The sequence below is a fragment of the Mytilus californianus genome, unplaced genomic scaffold, assembly GCF_021869535.1.
Source record: "Mytilus californianus isolate M0D057914Y unplaced genomic scaffold, xbMytCali1.0.p SCAF_12, whole genome shotgun sequence".
NCBI lineage: Eukaryota > Metazoa > Mollusca > Bivalvia > Mytilida > Mytilidae > Mytilus > Mytilus californianus.
The window spans coordinates 62,646,138-62,666,817 of NW_026262604.1; the positions used below are offsets into that span (position 1 = coordinate 62,646,138).

The window sequence follows — 20,680 nt, forward strand, 5'->3', positions numbered from 1 at the left end:
CTAAGTAATGGTCAACATCACAGTGCAGTGTATTGCACAAAAGCAAGAAATCTTCAATTGAATATAGATTCAAATGATATAACCAATTTTAAGTTCTTTGACTACATTAATTCTGTGTCAGAAACCTATAATGTGTCAAATATTTAATTACAATCCAAATTCAGACGTGTATTAAGCTTGAATATTGTGTCCATTTTTGCCCAAAGTGTTCAGGGTTGGACCTCTGTGGTCGTATCCAGCTGCGCTGGGCGAAGCAGTTTTTTGTATATTTTGCAGTTATAGGTAAACTAATAATTTAAATGTTCAACAAAATTCACATTTACTATAGGCTTGTATGCAGACTTTGTCAAAACCTCTAATATCTCGAAATAACCGTTTTCCTCTATCTACAGAAAGAAATGATTCCAAAGTATTTAATTTTGAAGACTGAATCATGAGTCATGAATTAAAAGTATTTATTATCTGAAAATATTCTCTCATATCATCTATTTATTTTCAATGTCAATGAAATATGTTTGTTATTGTGGTTTGAAAATTCTAATATGATGGTGCAGTGATTGTCTTTGCATTTAAAAATAAGATGATATTGAATATGCAATTTTGTACATAATTTCGTAGAGCATTAGTTAATTTGTCACATAAACAGATTGTTACTATTGGTTGAAAGTCTGTGATTATCAATGTCTCATATTAGCATTTTATTTATACATGTATCAATTTATTGTATATCAGTAAAATATATTAAGATATTTTATATTGAATATTGAAAACTTTGTGATAAGTACATGACATATACATTACTTGCAACTCCTGTGTTACATGACCATCAAAACTTCTTAACAAAAAAAAATTGTATTACCAGTTTTAGCATGATTAAAACATATCACACTTTTGTAATGTACTCTAAGAGTTATAGATAACAAACCATACTGAAGTTTTAATTTAAGTTAAAAAAAAGGTTTATTTCAATTGTCAAAGAAATTTATTTTCCAGATATTTCTCAATGAAAGTAAGACAACTTTTTTTTTCTGAATAGGTTTCATTTGGTTGCTGAATGGTCTCTCCTGAAAATATGCATAAAACCTTTGATTCTGTCTTATTGGTGCTCCATGTAATTAGTTGGAAAATGGTCTTGCCTGACATAAGGCAACATACTAGTGCTATAGGCTATTTTTATTGTGAATAAGATTTCTTGACAGAATTTTTACATTGCAAATATCACAATTGTGACTAAAAAGAATTCAAAAGAAATATTAAAAGTGGCACCTAAAAAAAGAGTGTTATATTTTATTCTGAGATCAAAAGCTGCCAAAGTATACTGAATGTGTAAAATTTCAATAAAAAAGGATATGATAATCAAATGACTAGAAATTAGCTTGTGAAGAAATTTATCCTTTTGGGTAAAAAGTCTTTGGCAAATTTAAATATTTTGAAACTCAGGATATTTATTGTTTTGAATTTAAAACGAAAAATAATATTACATTGTAGTTAAGTTTATACAAAAATGAAAATTGTGAAATTTGATTTTACAAAGTTTATTTATTTACAAGTAACATTTCTAGATTTATGTTTCCTCTTTGGGATATTTAATATAAATAAACATATCATAAAAAGGATTATTGATTTTGTTATGTATGACCACTAACACCTATGGAGTAAGGATATATATTTTAACTCTCTTAGACACAGATATACTCATGTAAATTTTTCAAAGACCTATTGCCACCAAACAAGGGGTAATTGAAACATTTATGATGCCATTTCATACTCGTGGTTGTTTACCTTAACAGCCATCATCTAATGGAAGCATTTGTAAATGGCCCTTCCTCTCTTTTAGAAGCATTTATCCATGTAATATGGTACTAATTGGTCAAAATATTTTATCTAAAAAAAAAAACAATTGCCCTTATTTTTAGCTTATCAATTCTCTGCTGTGACTTTTAACTGTGTGACTTCAGTATCATTAATATGGCTCTTTTTCACACAAGGCTGCTTTATTGACCAAACTTTTCCTAACTATATGTTTTGTAGAACACAAAAGTTTTTTTAAGGTTTTAATTTATTTATAGGTGTGACCTTGACCTACTGACCCCCAAATAAATAGGGATCTTGTTCTTTCCAACAGAATTTAAAGCACTTTCAAGGGTAATATAAAAATAAAGAGATGTTGTGTGACTTTGAATGAGATGCATGTAACTTTCCATTAGAGACCACAGGACAATGATGTGAACACCTACAGGTTACCATATGACCTTTAACAATAAGCACACTCATTATTGTATTGTTCCAACTTCGTCTGACAGGAAAAGGTGATCTAAGGTAGATTTGGCTCTTCTTTTTAGGTCCCATTTGGTAAAATAGCTCATAAACTTTTCAAATAGATCTACATCCTTGGCTTTCAAATTTTTGGGTTGGAGCTTTCCTGATGAGATTAATTCAAAAAAAATACTTCAGACACAACAATTTAGTAACTGTTAATTTTTTTAGCATTGGGCTGATAATGCAGCTGGGCTTCTAGTCCTAGAGGTATTCATTAGCTAAGTAGTCCGTGCTTAGTTACTGACATCATTGATAACATACCTATCTTAAAGTCTCTGTTGGATTTTGCTAGTTTTAGGTTCCTTTTAGTCATATATAGCTAACTATATATTAAAGTAATGATAGATCCTTGACTTTCAAATTTGAACAATTCTGATGAAGGTAAATCCAGAAAAGGTTCTGACACACCAAATTTACAATTTCATTTTATAAGCTTTGAAATTAAAAATTCAAGTGAGTTAACCAACACAACAACCTGAGTTTCGTGAAAGGTTGCACACATGGTTCAGGAAGATTTCTTTAGAAAAAGCAAATAGGTTTTCTGTATTTCAGTAGTAATAGGTTTCTTGCCTTTTGTACCTGAACAAGTACTATTGGGGCAATATAGGATACTTTTAAAATTACCTAATATAATTTTATTAAAAAATGGTACATTTGTACCTAGAGTTAGAAGCATAAAGGCAACCAACCAGATTGATTCATTGACTGCCGTTGGTGTTTTACATCACACTCAGCACTATTAGATACATGTATATCATGGTGGTCAGTTTTTATTGGTGGAGGAAGCTGGAATGCTTGGAGAGAGCCAACGACCTCAAGCAGGGAAACTTGACACTCCTAGTCAATTAAGATTGGAGTCAAACTCGCCTGACATGTTTGGGGTTCAAACTCGCAACCTCAGTGTTGACAGGCTAGTGATACAGTAGATGGACGGACTACTTAAGACCAACCAGTGCTTAAAATATAGTTCAGACACTTATCTTCATTTGTTCAAGAAAATATGTTTACCCCTTTTTTTTTTTTTTTTGGTTGCTATAATAGAAAAGTATCAAAGAAACAGACCAAACCACAAAATTTTACATTGACCAATCAAATGAACCATGAAAATGAGGTCCAGGTCAGATGAAACCTGCCAGTCAGACATGTACATCTTACAATCATTCCACAAATCAAATATAATTCACCTAATACTTATAATATCTGAGAAACAGACTTAAGAAATGTTGTCTGTTCTGTTATATATGGTGTTTTCTAATTTTGGCCTTATTCACAGATTTCCTCATGAAATTTATTATAAAAACATGTGTATTTCCATAAAAAGTTAGATTTTTGCACTACAGCTAGTGCTTCCTGAGGGTGTTTGAGAAGCTTTGAATAGAAGAAACTTGTGATACCAGTGCAAAACGATTGATAGTGATCCTTAGGGCTATTCCATTAAAAAGGAGGTACTAGGGTCGGAAGGCAATTTTTAAGTACCCCCATGACAAAGAGGAATGTACCATGTATCTTAACACCAACCAACAGGAAGTCGTTTCATGATAATACAAGAACCAACTGGAATATATCTAACTTATTTTTACTGGCCCTTCAAAATTGAAAAGAAATTACCTCTTGGAATTGTAGATATATGTATACTCTATAAAAACATCTACATGAAATATCAACATTTATTAATGATAAAGAAAATTACTGTCACATTTCATTAGATTTTGATATTTTTCACATTATTTATTCAAAAGAGGAATTTGAGATATGGATAAACTAATGGTGTAATACCACCATTGTTTTTCCCCTATTAGTCTTTGTTAAATTTGCACTTTTCAAAAAATTGTGCAGGATTTATCTTTGTTTCAAATAAAGAAATACTTGGCAAGAGTAAAGTTTTATCCTGTCCATAAGATAATAACAATCACTGGAAGTTAACCAATCAAATTTCCACCCCTTTCTTTCCTGTTTACAAGCTTTAGTAACCATGTAACCACAAGTTTCCAAAATATTTTAAAAACACCAAATAGAAAAGAATGGTGCTTTGAAACACCCAAGATATAAGTTTATGACTCAGAAAATTTTTACTGCAATGAAATGTAGGATTAGTTTTCTACAACTGTCAAATTCAAGGGAATTCTTTTTTTAGACCCTTTTTCGTATGCAACCGTTTGTGACGTACTATGATTTGGTGGTATTACACCTAATGGATAACCTATACTCTGGTTACAAAAAAGCAAACAACAAAACAAGATTTCCTGTAATATTTGTTGATAATACAGCTGAAGCCTCATATTGAAAAATATAAAAATAAGGAGACACAATCTGATTAAAGTACTGATCCTGTGTCCACCCTTTGTTTACAAGGATCTGAAAATGATCATCTGTTTCTACTTTCTGTTTTAAAAACCTTTTGGGATCCTCTGGTTTTGTCATAATAATAAACACCTTCAAAACTATGTAGGCAGAAATTTCATTGGATGATGTAATAATTACTAGAACAGAAAGTAGGACAGAGCGTTTTCAGATCCATGTAAGTGAAGATTGGATACAGGATCTATATTTTAATCAGAATGAAGCAGATATGAGACAATTATCAACCAGAGTTCAAAATATAGGTACTGTAGGGCTTTCAACAATAAGCAATATCCATAATGTATAGTCAGCTTTAAAAGCCCAGACATGACAAAATGTGAAACAATTCAAAAGAGTAAACTAACAGTCTGATTTATAACAACAATTAATGAAAAACGAAAATGAACCAACACAACCACTGAATAACAGGCTCCTGGGAATTAGTTTTACTGTCATCTCCATCAACACTGGAATGTTATTTGATTTAGTTCAATCAGTTTATTGATTGATTAATTGTTTCTTGCTGCTATTTCAGAAACAGTTTGTATGACAGACCAGTTGCAGGCACTGATATTTGCTACATATATGCTTAATGAAAGTGATATAGTGAAATACTAATTCGCTTTAGCAGCCAATTTGGTTCAATTTTGTCAAAATAAATAAATATCAGTGATGAATTATTCACTTGCAAGTGAATAATTCGACCTCATTGAATCCGTATTCATGTGACCTTTAATTTAACTCCTTAGCTGGAGATGGGTTACGCATGTATTCAGCTATTAAAAGGAAAAGGATGTCAACATTGAAAGTGAAACAAGGATGAATAATTTGGTTGACTGATTCGATCCACAAAAAAACTATTTCTTACACAGGTTTAAACGACGATAAACATACCTTTTACCCTACAATATGAAATCAAACAGACCTAGAAAAATCCAATTGCACGTGGACGCTATCTTTTTATATCTAATTTATGCTTATATCTGGTTATATGACCGTCGGCAGTCTTCGGATGTCATCTCGATGGTTAATTAGATGATGTTTAGACAAAAATACACACAAAATGTTGATACATATTATCGAGTCCATGCATTGTTAATTGTTTATTTTAGACATTTTGTAATTTGGATATACGTTTTAGTATGTTATAAATCAAATATAAGAATTTGAGTCAAATCGGTGAAGATGAATTTGACAGCTAATGCCCCTTTAAGTGAAATGAATAACTAAATCATATAATTTGATCGGCTTACAACTGTTCAATGTAGGTTTTTTACATAACTTTACTATTGAAATTGAAAAAAATGTCCGGTTAACTGATTAACTGATGACAACATTAAGTTATAGAGAAAGTCCAAGTAACTGTCCATTCCTGGGAAATAATGGATGAGTCTTAACATGCTCAAATAGCAATACAAGCAAACTGAAAGTATTTTTCATTCTTCCCTATTATCAGAAAGGAAGCAAACAAGTTTTAGAAAAATAAACCGGCATGATTAAAATCATTTCTGGATTCCGTATTGTATTTCTTTAACTTAAGTGCAAAACTTCTTTTTAATTTCATTTTATCATTTCAAGATTAACGCCGTCATTTGCACTGCCGATATAAATGTTATATTTGCCACTGGACATATAACAACAGTGAATAAATTCGGTTATGTTACGCGTTTCTGTTGAAAATTGAATAAAAACCCCGCCCAATATTTAACACAAGCCTTAATCAAATGTTATCCATAACCCGTCAAATTCTATTCATTAGTACTATATTCAAGTTATAACAATGATACCGATACGCCATTTTGACCATTTCAGTTTCTTGAACTATTTATTCTATTAAACCACAATATTATTGTAGAAACTCTCCGAGTAATTTTTCTGTTTTATATGTATATATTAAAGAGCAACAAGCAATTTTTGCTGTACAAAATCGAAATACAACATTTAAATTTCAAGGAAAGGGAAGTAACTCTTGCACTTCCGGAACTGGTACCATAGGTAGAATACAACGTTGCGATTGCCGCTGCGTCGGTCGTGGGAACAGTTATGTTTTCTAAAATATCACGATATGAGCAGGAGACAAAAACAGCATATCAAGGGTCAGAATACATAATTCTTTTTGAAACAATGAATAAAAAATGTATTGCTATCATAATATCACTTTTCCTGTATATACATGTATACAAATAATATGGTCATGGTCTTGTCTGTTTTAATTGGACTTTTGATTTTTATTGCCAACTTGATAACTTATCTCTCTATTTTAATGCTAGACAGGAGGTCTAGGGATGAACATATTCGTACATAAGAATGATTGACTTATTATTGGTGTTTAACTTTTTGCACACTTGGGTATATCATGGTGACTAGTTGGAGGAAACCAGAGTACACCGAGAGAACCACCAATCTATGGCACGATAACTTACAATTCTAATCATTACAGACCACCTTGCCACAAATGTTATATTATTACTAAACCTTTTGTTTTTGTGCTTTGCATCGTTCAGATGAGTTAAGGCCTTTCTTACTGATTTTTATAGTTTTTTCTCATGTTGTGCTGTTACACTATGTCCCAGGTTAGCATGGTTAGGGGGCCAGTTGGACGCCCACAATCATGTTTAACCCCGCCACATTCTGTATGAGTCTGTCCCAAGTCGGGAGCCTGCAATTCAGTGGTTGTCATTTGTTGCTGTACATCATATTTGTTTTTGCTTATTGTTTTGTACATAATGTCATAAGTCGGGCCGTTAGTTGTCTTGTTTGAATTGTTTTGCATTTAAAATTGAGAATGGAAATGGGGAATGTGTTAAAAAGACAACAACCCGACCATAGAGCAGACAACAGCTGAAGGCCACCAATGGGTCTTCTCATTTCATGGTCTTATATAGCTTTATGTGCGGTTTAGGTTTCAGTGGCGGATTTACCGGGGGGGCACAGGGGGCACGTGCCCCCCCAGTCGGGGTCACCAAAAATTTTTCTAACATAGTTTTATTGCTACTGTATCTGTTTATCTATCGATATAGCTAGATATCTAGATCTAAAATCAAGACACAGCTTGATCTGACTTCCTAAACTGGTCGTTAATTAACCCCAGCTTCAACATGCGTGATTTATGACAACTTATCGATGGTTGTGTAAATATTGACACCTTTGTGTAATGTCTATATCCAAAAGCATTTATGTAAACTACATGTACATCTACATGCTGATTGGAATTAATACGAATATATTTATTGATTTCTAATACAATATTACATGATCAAGATCGATTAACAAGAGAAATCTTCTGATCAGGAAAGACATTACCAACTAAAATCGGTCTGAAAAGAATATGTAAAAATAGATGTTTAGTGTCAGGAATGTTAGCATCGATATGAGATACGTCTTTATTACCAAACACTCACATTGTATACGGTTTCTGGGGAATGTGTCTTTCTCAGAAGTCTTTTTCGGACTTTATTAAACAACAAACGATTTTTTTTCAATGCATACAGCATTTTTTTAAACTGAATGTCGTGTTTTTTCCCTTTATTTTTTTTATAGAAACCAATGATTTGTCTTTAAAAAAAACCTTAAGTCCCCCTCCACAAAACATGAATGGTCTGTGCCTTATATATATATCATTAATAAAATGATATTGTACTTTTAGAAAACCTATACTCATATTTGAGATAAAGAACAGCAACAAAAGCGCTGTTCCTTTGCTTATTGTGTGTTTTTCTGCTGTGCATGTACTGATTTTGTGTCGTGGATGGATACCCAATATCCATTCTTTTTCTATTATAGTACAGTAATATGTGTATACACATTTTTTTCTTGTTTAATTACCATGTATGAGGGTATGAATAGGTTACCATGAATGAGGGTATGAATGGTTTACCGTGAATGAGGGTATGAATGGGGTTTACAGATTAGAGAATAATGGTCAAAAAGTAAAGACTAGAAAAAAATGTGCCCCAAAAATATAGAAAACAGATTAAAGGTGTGATGAACTATAAAGAATAGAGGACAATTGGCAGCAAATAAAAGAGTAGAAAGAAATGGATCCAAAAATAATGAAAAGATATAGAAATGAAGACCTGACCCCCCCTTCCACGACCACCATCATCCCCAATACATGACACCACCACCACCCACACTCGCATATATACATATCTAAACAAATCTTTAATTTTGGTTTCATGGTGCCCCCCCAGACTTCGAGGTTCTGGATCCGCCCCTGGGTTTTTCTCATTGCTAAATGCCTTATAGCATGTATAGTGACCTATAGTTGCTAACTTCTACGTCTTTTGGTCTCTGGTGGAGAATTAGATTTCTCATGTCAGGGTCTTTTATAGCTTGCTATATGCTGTATGGGTTTTGCTTATTGTTGAAGGCTGTAGGGTATCCTTTTTTGCTAGCCAAATGTTATGATCCGTCCCTTGGCAGATTAAGTCAGAATTTCGGATCCACAAGGTAACCATTTTCATTGATCAGGTTTGTGACTAGCTGCATCCAATCAAAAAGTGCCTTTACGATGATCACGTGTAAATGTAAAAAATGTTGATAAACAGTTGCCAACGTGCAGATTATGCAACAAGTCTTTTCTGTTTTATATGTATATATTAAAGAGCAACAAGCAATTTTTGCTGTACAAAATCGAAATACAACATTTAAATTTCAAGGAAAGGGAAGTAACTCTTGCACTTCCGGAACTGGTACCATAGGTAGAATACAACGTTGCGATTGCCGCTGCGTCGGTCGTGGGAACAGTTATATTTTCTAAAATATCACGATATGAGCAGGAGACAAAAACAATAGGTTATTTAAGTCCTTGCAAAAACAAATAATAATAAATACCGAAAAATAAAACAATGAAACCGACAGTCACGAAAACTGACTGTCAAAGAAGACCAACAACCATCAATACTTAGTTTCTCTAAACACCAAGGGCCACTGGCCATAAACGCTTCAACACATCAACAACCAACGGGATTTTTTATAATTGCCGTCCGACCCTGGTACATTCTTTTTAATGGAATAGCCCTTAGAGTTCTTGATACTTTGGAAGAGGCTCAAAAATAGCAGTTCAGAAAGTTAAAATGATTTTTATACAAAATGAATTTAATAACAATGAAACCTGATGACTATCATTTCACAGAAAGAAATTTCAGTAACTTTTCAAAATCCAAAAACATATCCACTAACTGTCTTCTGTCTTTTTTCCTTAGAATATTATATTGTTTACTGAATGTCACAACTGCTTCTTTCTCTCGTAAACATCCATTACATGAATCTTCATAATATCCATCATCTGGTTTAAAACATGTTAATGTCACCTGAAATATTAAAAGAAACCATTTTTAAACATTCCTACTTTTAGTCATTGAGTCGGCCAAATGTAGCAGAGTGATTTTTATGATCATTTTATATATTGTAAAAATCATCTATTTATTAAATTACTATATTTATGATAAAAGCTTAATTACATATTTTGAATATTGAATTTTTAGTTTAAATTATTACTTGAAAACCTTACTTATATGTATAGTAATATTCACGTTATTTTCAATGAATATTCATTAGGGATTTACTTGAATCATTGTATCTGATTGGTTGTTAATATTTCGCGGTCAAGTTTAATTTCCTTTGTTTTGTACCTGTATATTTCCACGGACGATACCCATGACAGTCGATTGTATTTATGTCTGATTATATTGACCACATAGTTACCTGTATACCTAATTATTTTGGACACAACATATTATTGAATACTGTAAGTTTACTTCTTTATTAACATTATTTATATTTTTCACGTAAATGATATTATAGCAAAGTTTCTATTTGTCTTGTAACGTTCTCCTCATATCGCATGCATGTAACATAAGTACACAAGATGTACATGAGACTATTTTATTAAGCTATAAGTATATGATTTTATAATCTACGGTTTATTTGCCACGGTAGACTATTGTATTGTTAATTTGCGTACATTACTATTTGATTATTGTCACGAATAGTCTATATTTTATAAATGGCTGCTTGTTAAACAAAAGACTGAAAAGTGTTTCCATTTATATAAAGTAATAGTTTTGTATCAAATAGTTTTTATAAAGTACAAATATGAATGAGTAAAGAATATTTGTCACATTGTATATTTCTATAATTAGAGTCCGAGTATTTATGTTCGTATTTTGGTTTTAGGACTCCATGTAATGTGTAATTATATAGGACACATGATTGTGTGATGTTTATTTGATGTGCCGTTAACCTTACTAGTTCAACTCACTCCATAAGTGGTAAGAGTATATTTATTTATAGTTTGGCATTGTTTATATTGTATTGTAAACATGAGTTACCTCCCCTTTATTTGGATTTGATATCCATAATGGTAATCAACAGATCATATGTCCATGTGCTGTAACAATTTTTATATTGCTTTTTCAAAGTTTTCAGTAATTGTGACAATGTCTAATGTAATTGATAGATTAAAACTTCAGATATATCATTTTTTTAACTGCTGATCCTAAGGACCATTCAGACCAAATTTGACTGAATGTGGTCCAGTAGTGTAAAAATATTTACAATGAATAATGAAGACAAAAAGCTGAAACATTTCCTACATGGGTAATTGAGAGATCTAAAAAGATAAGTTTGAAGCTCCCAGGATCCTGAACTGCTCACTTGTATTTATTAACCTACTATAGAAACTTTTCTATTGACTTAATTTGAGCAATTTTTACAATCATAACCCTTATGGTACTAACTTGATATCTATATCTTCCAAGGTTTATCACTACCATAGCTAGTTCAGCTAATAAAATTATCGATAAATGAAATTATGTTCACAAAATCAGTTGATGCATCACACTTTAAGCACACTTTTTACTAAACACTTAAAAATTGCCAACGAGTATTTACATTTGTTTCTTGTACAACAAATCCATACATTCCACGATTTCCGAAAACTGAGAATGGTAAGGTACACAGGAACTGTCCACAATGTTGACCTTTTAGGGAGGAACAAATATGGTCTTCATGAGACTTTTTCTGTTTTTTGCTTAAATTTTCGACTTGATCATTGTCTTCATCTTGATCTTGTTTTACCTGAGAATAAAAATAAATACAGAACCATTGAAACCTATATTGATAAATGTCCAGGTAGCATATCAAGGGTCAGAATACATAATTCTTTTTGAAACAATGAATAAAAAATGTATTGCTATCATAATATCACTTTTCCTGTATATACATGTATACAAATAATATGGTCATGGTCTTGTCTGTTTTAATTGGACTTTTGATTTTTATTGCCAACTTGATAACTTATCTCTCTATTTTAATGCTAGACAGGAGGTCTAGGGATGAACATATTCGTACATAAGAATGATTGACTTATTATTGGTGTTTAACTTTTTGCACACTTGGGTATATCATGGTGACTAGTTGGAGGAAACCAGAGTACACCGAGAGAACCACCAATCTATGGCACGATAACTTACAATTCTAATCATTACAGACCACCTTGCCACAAATGTTATATTATTACTAAACCTTTTGTTTTTGTGCTTTGCATCGTTCAGATGAGTTAAGGCCTTTCTTACTGATTTTTATAGTTTTTTCTCATGTTGTGCTGTTACACTATGTCCCAGGTTAGCATGGTTAGGGGGCCAGTTGGACGCCCACAATCATGTTTAACCCCGCCACATTCTGTATGAGTCTGTCCCAAGTCGGGAGCCTGCAATTCAGTGGTTGTCATTTGTTGCTGTACATCATATTTGTTTTTGCTTATTGTTTTGTACATAATGTCATAAGTCGGGCCGTTAGTTGTCTTGTTTGAATTGTTTTGCATTTAAAATTGAGAATGGAAATGGGGAATGTGTTAAAAAGACAACAACCCGACCATAGAGCAGACAACAGCTGAAGGCCACCAATGGGTCTTCTCATTTCATGGTCTTATATAGCTTTATGTGCGGTTTAGGTTTTTCTCATTGCTAAATGCCTTATAGCATGTATAGTGACCTATAGTTGCTAACTTCTACGTCTTTTGGTCTCTGGTGGAGAATTAGATTTCTCATGTCAGGGTCTTTTATAGCTTGCTATATGCTGTATGGGTTTTGCTTATTGTTGAAGGCTGTAGGGTATCCTTTTTTGCTAGCCAAATGTTATGATCCGTCCCTTGGCAGATTAAGTCAGAATTTCGGATCCACAAGGTAACCATTTTCATTGATCAGGTTTGTGACTAGCTGCATCCAATCAAAAAGTGCCTTTACGATGATCACGTGTAAATGTAAAAAATGTTGATAAACAGTTGCCAACGTGCAGATTATGCAACAAGTCTTTACCCCTTAAACATATAACCATGTTTAAAGACATTTTTCATGTTCTAAATCAAATAATTGAAGTTCTTGAGTATATTTCTCATACAAATGTGTGAATGTCAACGTATACAGGTGATATCTGCTTCACAAAATTTATAAACACTGGACACATCTATGTTTACACCTCCGAACTTAAGACAGAAAAGTGCTGTCATTGGTCAAGAGTGATGTTATCAAAGTGGGCGTAACTTCTATATGTCCTTAGATGGCACATTGTTGTATACACAAATTTTGTCTTAATCTGCGAAGGGTGAAGATGAGCAGTCAGGGGACTTACTTAAATGAGTGATTTTCTAAATCACTAATTCAAGTAACATTATGTCCATAAAGGTTGGAAGTGAGAGTTGTCTTTCTTTAATAATCACCTATTTAAGTAGTACAAATTAACCACTAGACTAAGTGATTTAACTTTATTGTAGCTTTAAATATAGAATACTAATGATCCAGGGACTTATTATGTTGCTTAAATTATCAGAACCAACATCTGTGTTGATAGGATGACCGGGTCATGTCAGGTGATGACCTTGTACTAAATCTAGGATAATGACATAAAAATCACTTGTTTAAGTATCATACCTCAATTTCCTTCCAAAAAATCACTTCTTTAAGTATCATGATTTTAATAACCCCACTAATTTCAACACCCCCGAACAGTGAAATTTTGATCGCGAACAGTAGAATTTTATTACATAATCTATAAGATGAAACCTTGAATTTTACAGGAAAAATACTCCCACTGCTGGGAAAAATCTGTTAAGAAAATATCAGTTCATCATGTAAAGTCATTTTTATAGCATTTTTTCAACTAAAATAGAATTTGCAGCTAAATGATTGCATCATAGGCATAAACCTTGCTGCTTAAAAGAAGCAAAGAGTTCATTTTTTTCAATTTTACTAATGAAAAGATATTATCTAAACCTATGTGTTTAAAATTTTGGTAAAACTACAAAATCACAATTTGTGACAAAACTTCGAATTTGCTACTTAAATAAGTGATTTAAAAATCACTTATTTCAATAAGTCCCCTGACTGATGAGTGGGCCGTATCATAACCAATGGCTAGCAAAGATGTAGGGTGACCTATAGTTGTTAACTTCTACATTATTTGGTGGAAAGTTGTCAAATTGTAATCATCATGATCATACCACAGAACTCTTAATTCTTATAGCTAACATGGACCTTTCATCAATGTAAACTAGAAAATTTACAATGACAAAAGTTGAAAATGACGTGCTGACAATAGGCCTCAAAGACTTTTCTGACTTTTCATCAACATTTGTGAGCTAAAGAACAACAAATTCTACACACACACACTGTACCTTCCCTATTTATTTATTTTCCTACCAGACAGGACACCCAACTATATTTTTTTTTACCATACCGTTATAACAGCAAAAATTTTGTCACTATCAAAGGCAGATGGATGGCATATAATTGCATCTGGTGTTGCAACAAAGTCATTTTCTTTAATTGTTATGGAGTACTCTTCAACATTGGAACCGCTCCTGAAAAGAAAAAGATTCTGAGAATTATGTCCCTTTCAATGTACCAGCAATGAAATAAATTAATCAATGGGTATAATAAAATTTCAAAGCACAGCAAAAATCCACTAAGTTTCCCTTGCACTTTATTTTAACAACTTCTGCTAGTTGAAAAATAACAGGAATTATACATGTATAATATAAATTCAAAGTGCAGGTAAACAGCTTGAGTGACTGCCCATCAGATCTAACATATTCTCATACAAGGTACAAATCAACATTAAAAAGTTCAGGATAAAATAGAAAATCATTCTTAATTAGATATAAGAAGATGTGGTATGAGTGCCTATGAGACAACTCTCCATCCAAGTCACAATTAAACATGTTTAACACAGAAGCAATATGCAAGGAAAGTTATGAATAAAAGAATGTTTCATTGGCTATTTGTATCATTGGGTTGCTGTCTCATTGACATATCACATCTTCTTTTATTTATCAGACTCTTGAAGTGTGAATTGGCATTCAAACTGGACAAAGTTCCTAAAACCTGTTAAAGAGATTAAAGTCTTCATTCTTTTTTGAAGTAGATAAATGCATGTATGTAGAGTTCAGGTGCAAGATATTCATAGTTTTCATTCATTTGAATACTTCCATGGTATGGAACAGCATTACTATCATTAGTTTTATTTTGATCTTGATGAGACAGAATTTTAAAATGCTGAGAAGATTTTAGGTTTCTAATTTATGTTATCAAATACTTTGCCAATTCTAATATCTATTTATAACCATGCAATTTGAATAAATATAGCAAGATAGAATACTCTCAATATGTTTTCTAATATGGTTATACTTACACAATATTTAAGCCAAATATTCTTGCAAAAGAGACAAAAAGTTCTTGATACATTCCTTTTGAAAGTTTCTTTAGTCTATTTTCTTTTTGTTTTCTATGCATGTGTAGTAGCTGCCACATAAACATATTCAAAGTTGTACACAATTCTCTATCACAGATTCTACAATAAATTTACATGTAGCAAAAATGAAATATATAGCTATAGAAGTTTTAGTTTAGCAATGAAACATATATTACAAGTAATTCCAAATTTAGTCTTTTTTCCAGCTGTTTTTATATTACTGTTTTGTACATGTACATAAAAGTTGTTTTTCTCATTCTAATAATTCTACAAATTATAAATAAATTAAGTCTCGATTAAATACAATTGTTTACATTCATTTATATCTGTCTACATGAACATTTTTTTTTTAAGTTGGACCTTCAACATGTTCAAGATTTTTAACACATTTTTTTTTATTAATCATGTTAATAGTCCCATAAGATCTTTTGGTATTAATTATATAAGAGGGTGGTAATGGGGGGTCCTAAACACGGAAACACATGAAATAAAAATCCCCAAAAACGTTGTACAGAAAATAAAAATCGTGACAAAAGAAAGCACGAGAAATAAAATTGCAAGTACAAACAATGTATTAAGGAAAAAGTACTAGAAGTTATTACTCAGCCATTCTTGGAGATCTGGCAGTAGTTATTAATGGACATGACGACCCCGCAGTCACCTTTAAGCGTTCGCAAGTTGCATCTGATTAAAATAAAATATTATTCATAGTCATTTGATAGCAATTAATATCCTGGGAACACATAATTTAAAACAATCTCCAGACTGACTTTGAATTTAGACCCGGTTTACTATTTAATGAAATGCATGGCCAAGCACGAGAAATATAGAGTACCGACACGAAACTTGGAAAGTAAATAAAGGGAAACACGAAGCATGCACTTCGAACCAAACACGAGAAAACGAGAAATAAAACGGCAAAACACGAAAAAACATGTTTAATAAAAAGGCAGAAAACGTTGCACTAAAATAACCCTTTACCACCCTCATATCATAGTTATCGAAAAACTGGTCAATATCATGATATATGGACTGCCCACAGAACAGTGGTATTGACTTGGACAGCGATAATGACCAAGCCACATGGGCAGTCCATGTATCATGATAATGACCAGTTCTTAAATAGATATTATGTTTATTTCATTGAAGAACTATTTTTCTTAAAATTCCCCCATTAACATGATTAATTCAAATTGTTCAAAGCAAACTTGAGCATGTTGATTTAATGTACGATTTCTATAGGTAAGAGTATGAAGACCAGTCATAGTGATACCTATAAGTCACTGCCATTCATTTAACATGTTTAAATGCAATTTATCAGTATATTAAATAAAAAAATAAAGTTTTCTATAATTTTATAATTTAACAAAACATATGGTAAACATGGTAAACAATTCAACAATTTCTATATATAATTTAAAACAGGAAAATGTTTAACCGACATTTAAACTGGAAAAAATCCACGTAGTTATACATGTATAAAATTTATCTCCATAGCGAAACCACCCTCCACAGGTCACTAACATGTAAACATCTGTTTATAACAACCGGTTTTCATGTCCGTTTTTTTCTGTTAAAGACCGATGGAATTTGACGTGACTGAAGAATAAATAATGTCATGTGGATCCTTGTTATCCAACAAGAAAAGCTACTTCTTAACCAATATGAAATAACTGTTATTACTAAATTAGTGTATAATTAAGGATGACAATCATGACAATAGTTATAAAGCGAGTCTAGCGTTTCTTTCAGCATGTTCAAGAGCATATACCATGTATACATGATATATATCAATTAAGAAAAAAATCCAGATGTCTAAAAAATGTTATAAATAAGAGCAAAATTGGTATGAATTGACACCTACAATGTAGAACTGTAAATAAAATGACATATATCTGAAAATTATAAGACTTTGTTATCGATAAAAGCAGTATTACTCCATATAAAAAGAGAATTAGGGTAATATATATCAGCTCTCCTGTTCATCTGACTTCTCCCGAAATCGTTGTATTGACTCATTCGAGTCATGAGGGTAGGCATGGTAGGAATGCTTTACCGTCAGTATGGTCAGGCGTCAAACAGTAATTTTCAGCTTTAAAGTTTACCATTTTCATAATATCCTTATAGTGATTCATCAGAGTTCTCAAATACTTATCGTTACCATTATTTTTGAAAAAAAAATAACTTGATTCGTCAAAATCAGTCAATTTTTTATCGTCTAAAAGGAACATGAGGAAGTGTACATTTATCATTGTTTATTGTCATACAGCAAATTTTACCATAAACGTCGTTTGGCAAGAATTTTACCAGTATTCGTCATAAAGGTTCCCCCATTACAACCCTCATTCATTGGCAATCAGAACAAACCTCAAGTAATTTTGCTTTTTATATACATATATCAGTGTATATAGGTTATTTGGAAAAAGTAATGATTAGTTTCATTAATATGTATTGTCAATGGCTTCAAGTTTTTAGGGGTTGGTCAGCTGGGATTCTTAGAATACAGTGTATCTTGGCCTGATCAATGCCAATGGTCTGTAACTACCTTCTGACAAGTCGTTGATTACAATCAGTCTTGGCTATATAGGTGTCAATCCAATGACAGTCTTCAATCTTCTGGTTTAATATCTGTATGTCCTCATTATCAATATCATCAATATGGCAACAGTCAATGTCAAAAACTTCAAGAAGTGCGTACTGAAAACACTCATATTTTTCTTTATCTTCTTTTCGACCTTTCAAAAAAAGATTGAATATTTCAGAACATGTTGCTTTTTCAATAAAATGCAAAATACCCTTCGTAAATACGTCATAATCTTCTGAAGCATAAGTGTCACTGTCAAACTTGATTTGGAAATTCGGTAATATCATTGCTGTCCATTCCGACGTGTTTTTCTTAATGTTTTCCAAAAAGTAAGAACCACTGTTTTCTTCAGGACGAGAGACATTTTCCCTATATTCAGAATCACTACCCTTCTTTTTCGATCTATGTCTTTCCAAGATTTCATCGCTATCATCGGATAATAGTTGTGTTTCAAAATCAGAAAGGCTCCTTTTCACACCATGTGATGAATCAGGAATACATTGTTTTGCCAAGTCTACTTTCGAATTCAACGACGCCATATTGATGCTTCTTCATCAGGACAGCTCGCCCCAAGGAAAGTTGGACCATCTACAAAAAATGTGAACGAACAAAAATCCAAAAAGAAACCAAAAATATAAAAAAAAAAATAAACAGAATTATAAAAGACAGAGGAAATCCGTATTGTCTATTAAAAAGACCACCCCAAACCTATTTAAGCATTGCTATTGGTGTACTTCACTAATCTTGATGACAAACAAGGGACAAATAAGCCTGCCCTTAATTCGACCCGGCAAAGTCAAGTTTGACCGTGGTTCATTATGTATATATATAACAAGGTATCTCGAACTAAATAAGGGACTTTTCGTTTTCTACCTAGGGTGGAAAGGGGGGGGGGGGGGGAGGGGTGGTCATTTTGAAAACAACCATGTAAATTTTTTTTTGTGACGGCATGAAAAAAGGCGACCATGCCTGATGACGTCACATAGAAAGAACACATCTTTTTGCAGATCATTCGAAAAGAAGGAATAAATTTGCCTGCGTATTGTTTGAAAATCATTAGAGAAACAGATTCAACCACCAAATCTCGTGTAATACGATATTTATCCACTCTCGACAGTTAAATTTTAAATATTTAAAACGCTCGGCAAGCCTCGCGTTTTAAAATTGAAAATTTAACTTTCTCGAGTGGATAAATATCGTATCACACTCGATGCAGTGGTAGAATCTATGTATATATATGGTATTTGTGAAATAAAGAATCTGAAAATCTGAATCTTCAAATTGCATATTGTTCATATTGAATTCTAAAACAAAATATAAAGTGCTCGTAATAAATCCCGTGAACAGGGGACTTAGACTAACGGAAGGGGTACTTGTACTTCTAAATAATTGATATAAATAAATAAATAAATAAATAAGTATTATTATTGAGCTGTGTTTACCCGAGTTTATCTGTCAAATAAATACGCGCAAACGTAATCAAAAGCTGCGCGCAAACATAATGAATTTTGCGCGCAAATGTAATGGTAATGTACCGTTACGTTTGCGAGAATTTGGGGATTAAAATTACATTTGCGCGCATTTATTTTACAGGTAAACTCAGGTAAAAATAATGTTAATATAAATAAAAATAATATACAAATACAAATATGACTATTATTTGTTAATTTTCATAATAAATATGACTATAAATAATTATTATTATTTTGGAAAACATTTGTTAATTAGAATTAAAAAAAAAATTAAAAAGATGTGTCAATTTATCAGGGTTATAATATGCCAACATTTAAACATGCAAAACACTTTCCTTTGACACACATGATGATATGGGTTGAGAAATCTTTTTTTTTTCTTTAATTTTGATTAATCTATAGCTAATGAATACTGAAATATTTATATGAACAAAATCCGAAATGTGCAGTCTTAATGAAACTGGGAAGATCATTTTGAATGCAAAATGAGATTACAGAAATTACGGAATTTGTCAACTACATACCGATAGCAATTATGTTTATATCTTAATGTTTGGTACTAATGAATGATGACCTTTTGCTTAAATATTATAAGATAAAAAAAATTTCTAATTGCTTCTGTTATTACAGTGTCAACGACCGATTTTGACTTTTGATTTTTGTCACTTGCATAACAATATTGTCAACTACACAACATTAATGTCCACGACATAACAGAATTAAGTCAATTGCTTTGTAAAATTGAGAACGGAAATGGGGAATGTGTCAAAGAGACAACAACCCGACCAAAGAGCAGAAAACAGCCGAAGGCTATAGGCCACCAATGGGTCTTCAACACAGCGAGAAAACCAAGCACCCGGGGGCGGGCTTCAGCTGCCCGTTGACGTTATGTAGTGGACATATTCACTTTTTGGGGCGTTTTTTTAATACCACTGATATACTTCGACATCACATACACTATGTTTTTCTATAAAGCACAGAACATTGATTGTAATGATATAGATGTGGACGTGATATTCCATTGTTATCTTGATAAAAAATTCCTGTTACCAAGTGGACAAGTTAAAAAATACAGGGCTACCTCTACCTACTTAAATGCCAGTAATTGCTGATACCATTTACAGAGTTTATTAAAATTATCTTTTTATGCTTCCATTATTATAATGGTACGTAGAGTTAGTGCTGAGGCACTTTCAAGTTAAAAAGGAGTGTC

General features: G+C 32.2%; 1 protein-coding gene across 1 annotated transcript; it reads right to left on the reverse strand.

Moving 5' to 3' along the window:
- Positions 1–9,727: 9,727 nt before the first annotated feature.
- Positions 9,728–18,555, reverse strand: LOC127722157 (uncharacterized). Its single transcript, XM_052229011.1, has 5 exons — positions 17,957–18,555; positions 15,352–15,510; positions 14,398–14,521; positions 11,557–11,742; positions 9,728–9,974 (listed from the first exon to the last, which is right to left on the reverse strand). The coding sequence occupies exons 1-5, from the start codon at positions 18,532–18,534 to the stop codon at positions 9,786–9,788; spliced, it is 1,236 nt and encodes a 411-aa protein (XP_052084971.1). The 5' UTR covers positions 18,535–18,555; the 3' UTR covers positions 9,728–9,785.
- Between the last annotated feature and the right edge of the window lie 2,125 nt (positions 18,556–20,680).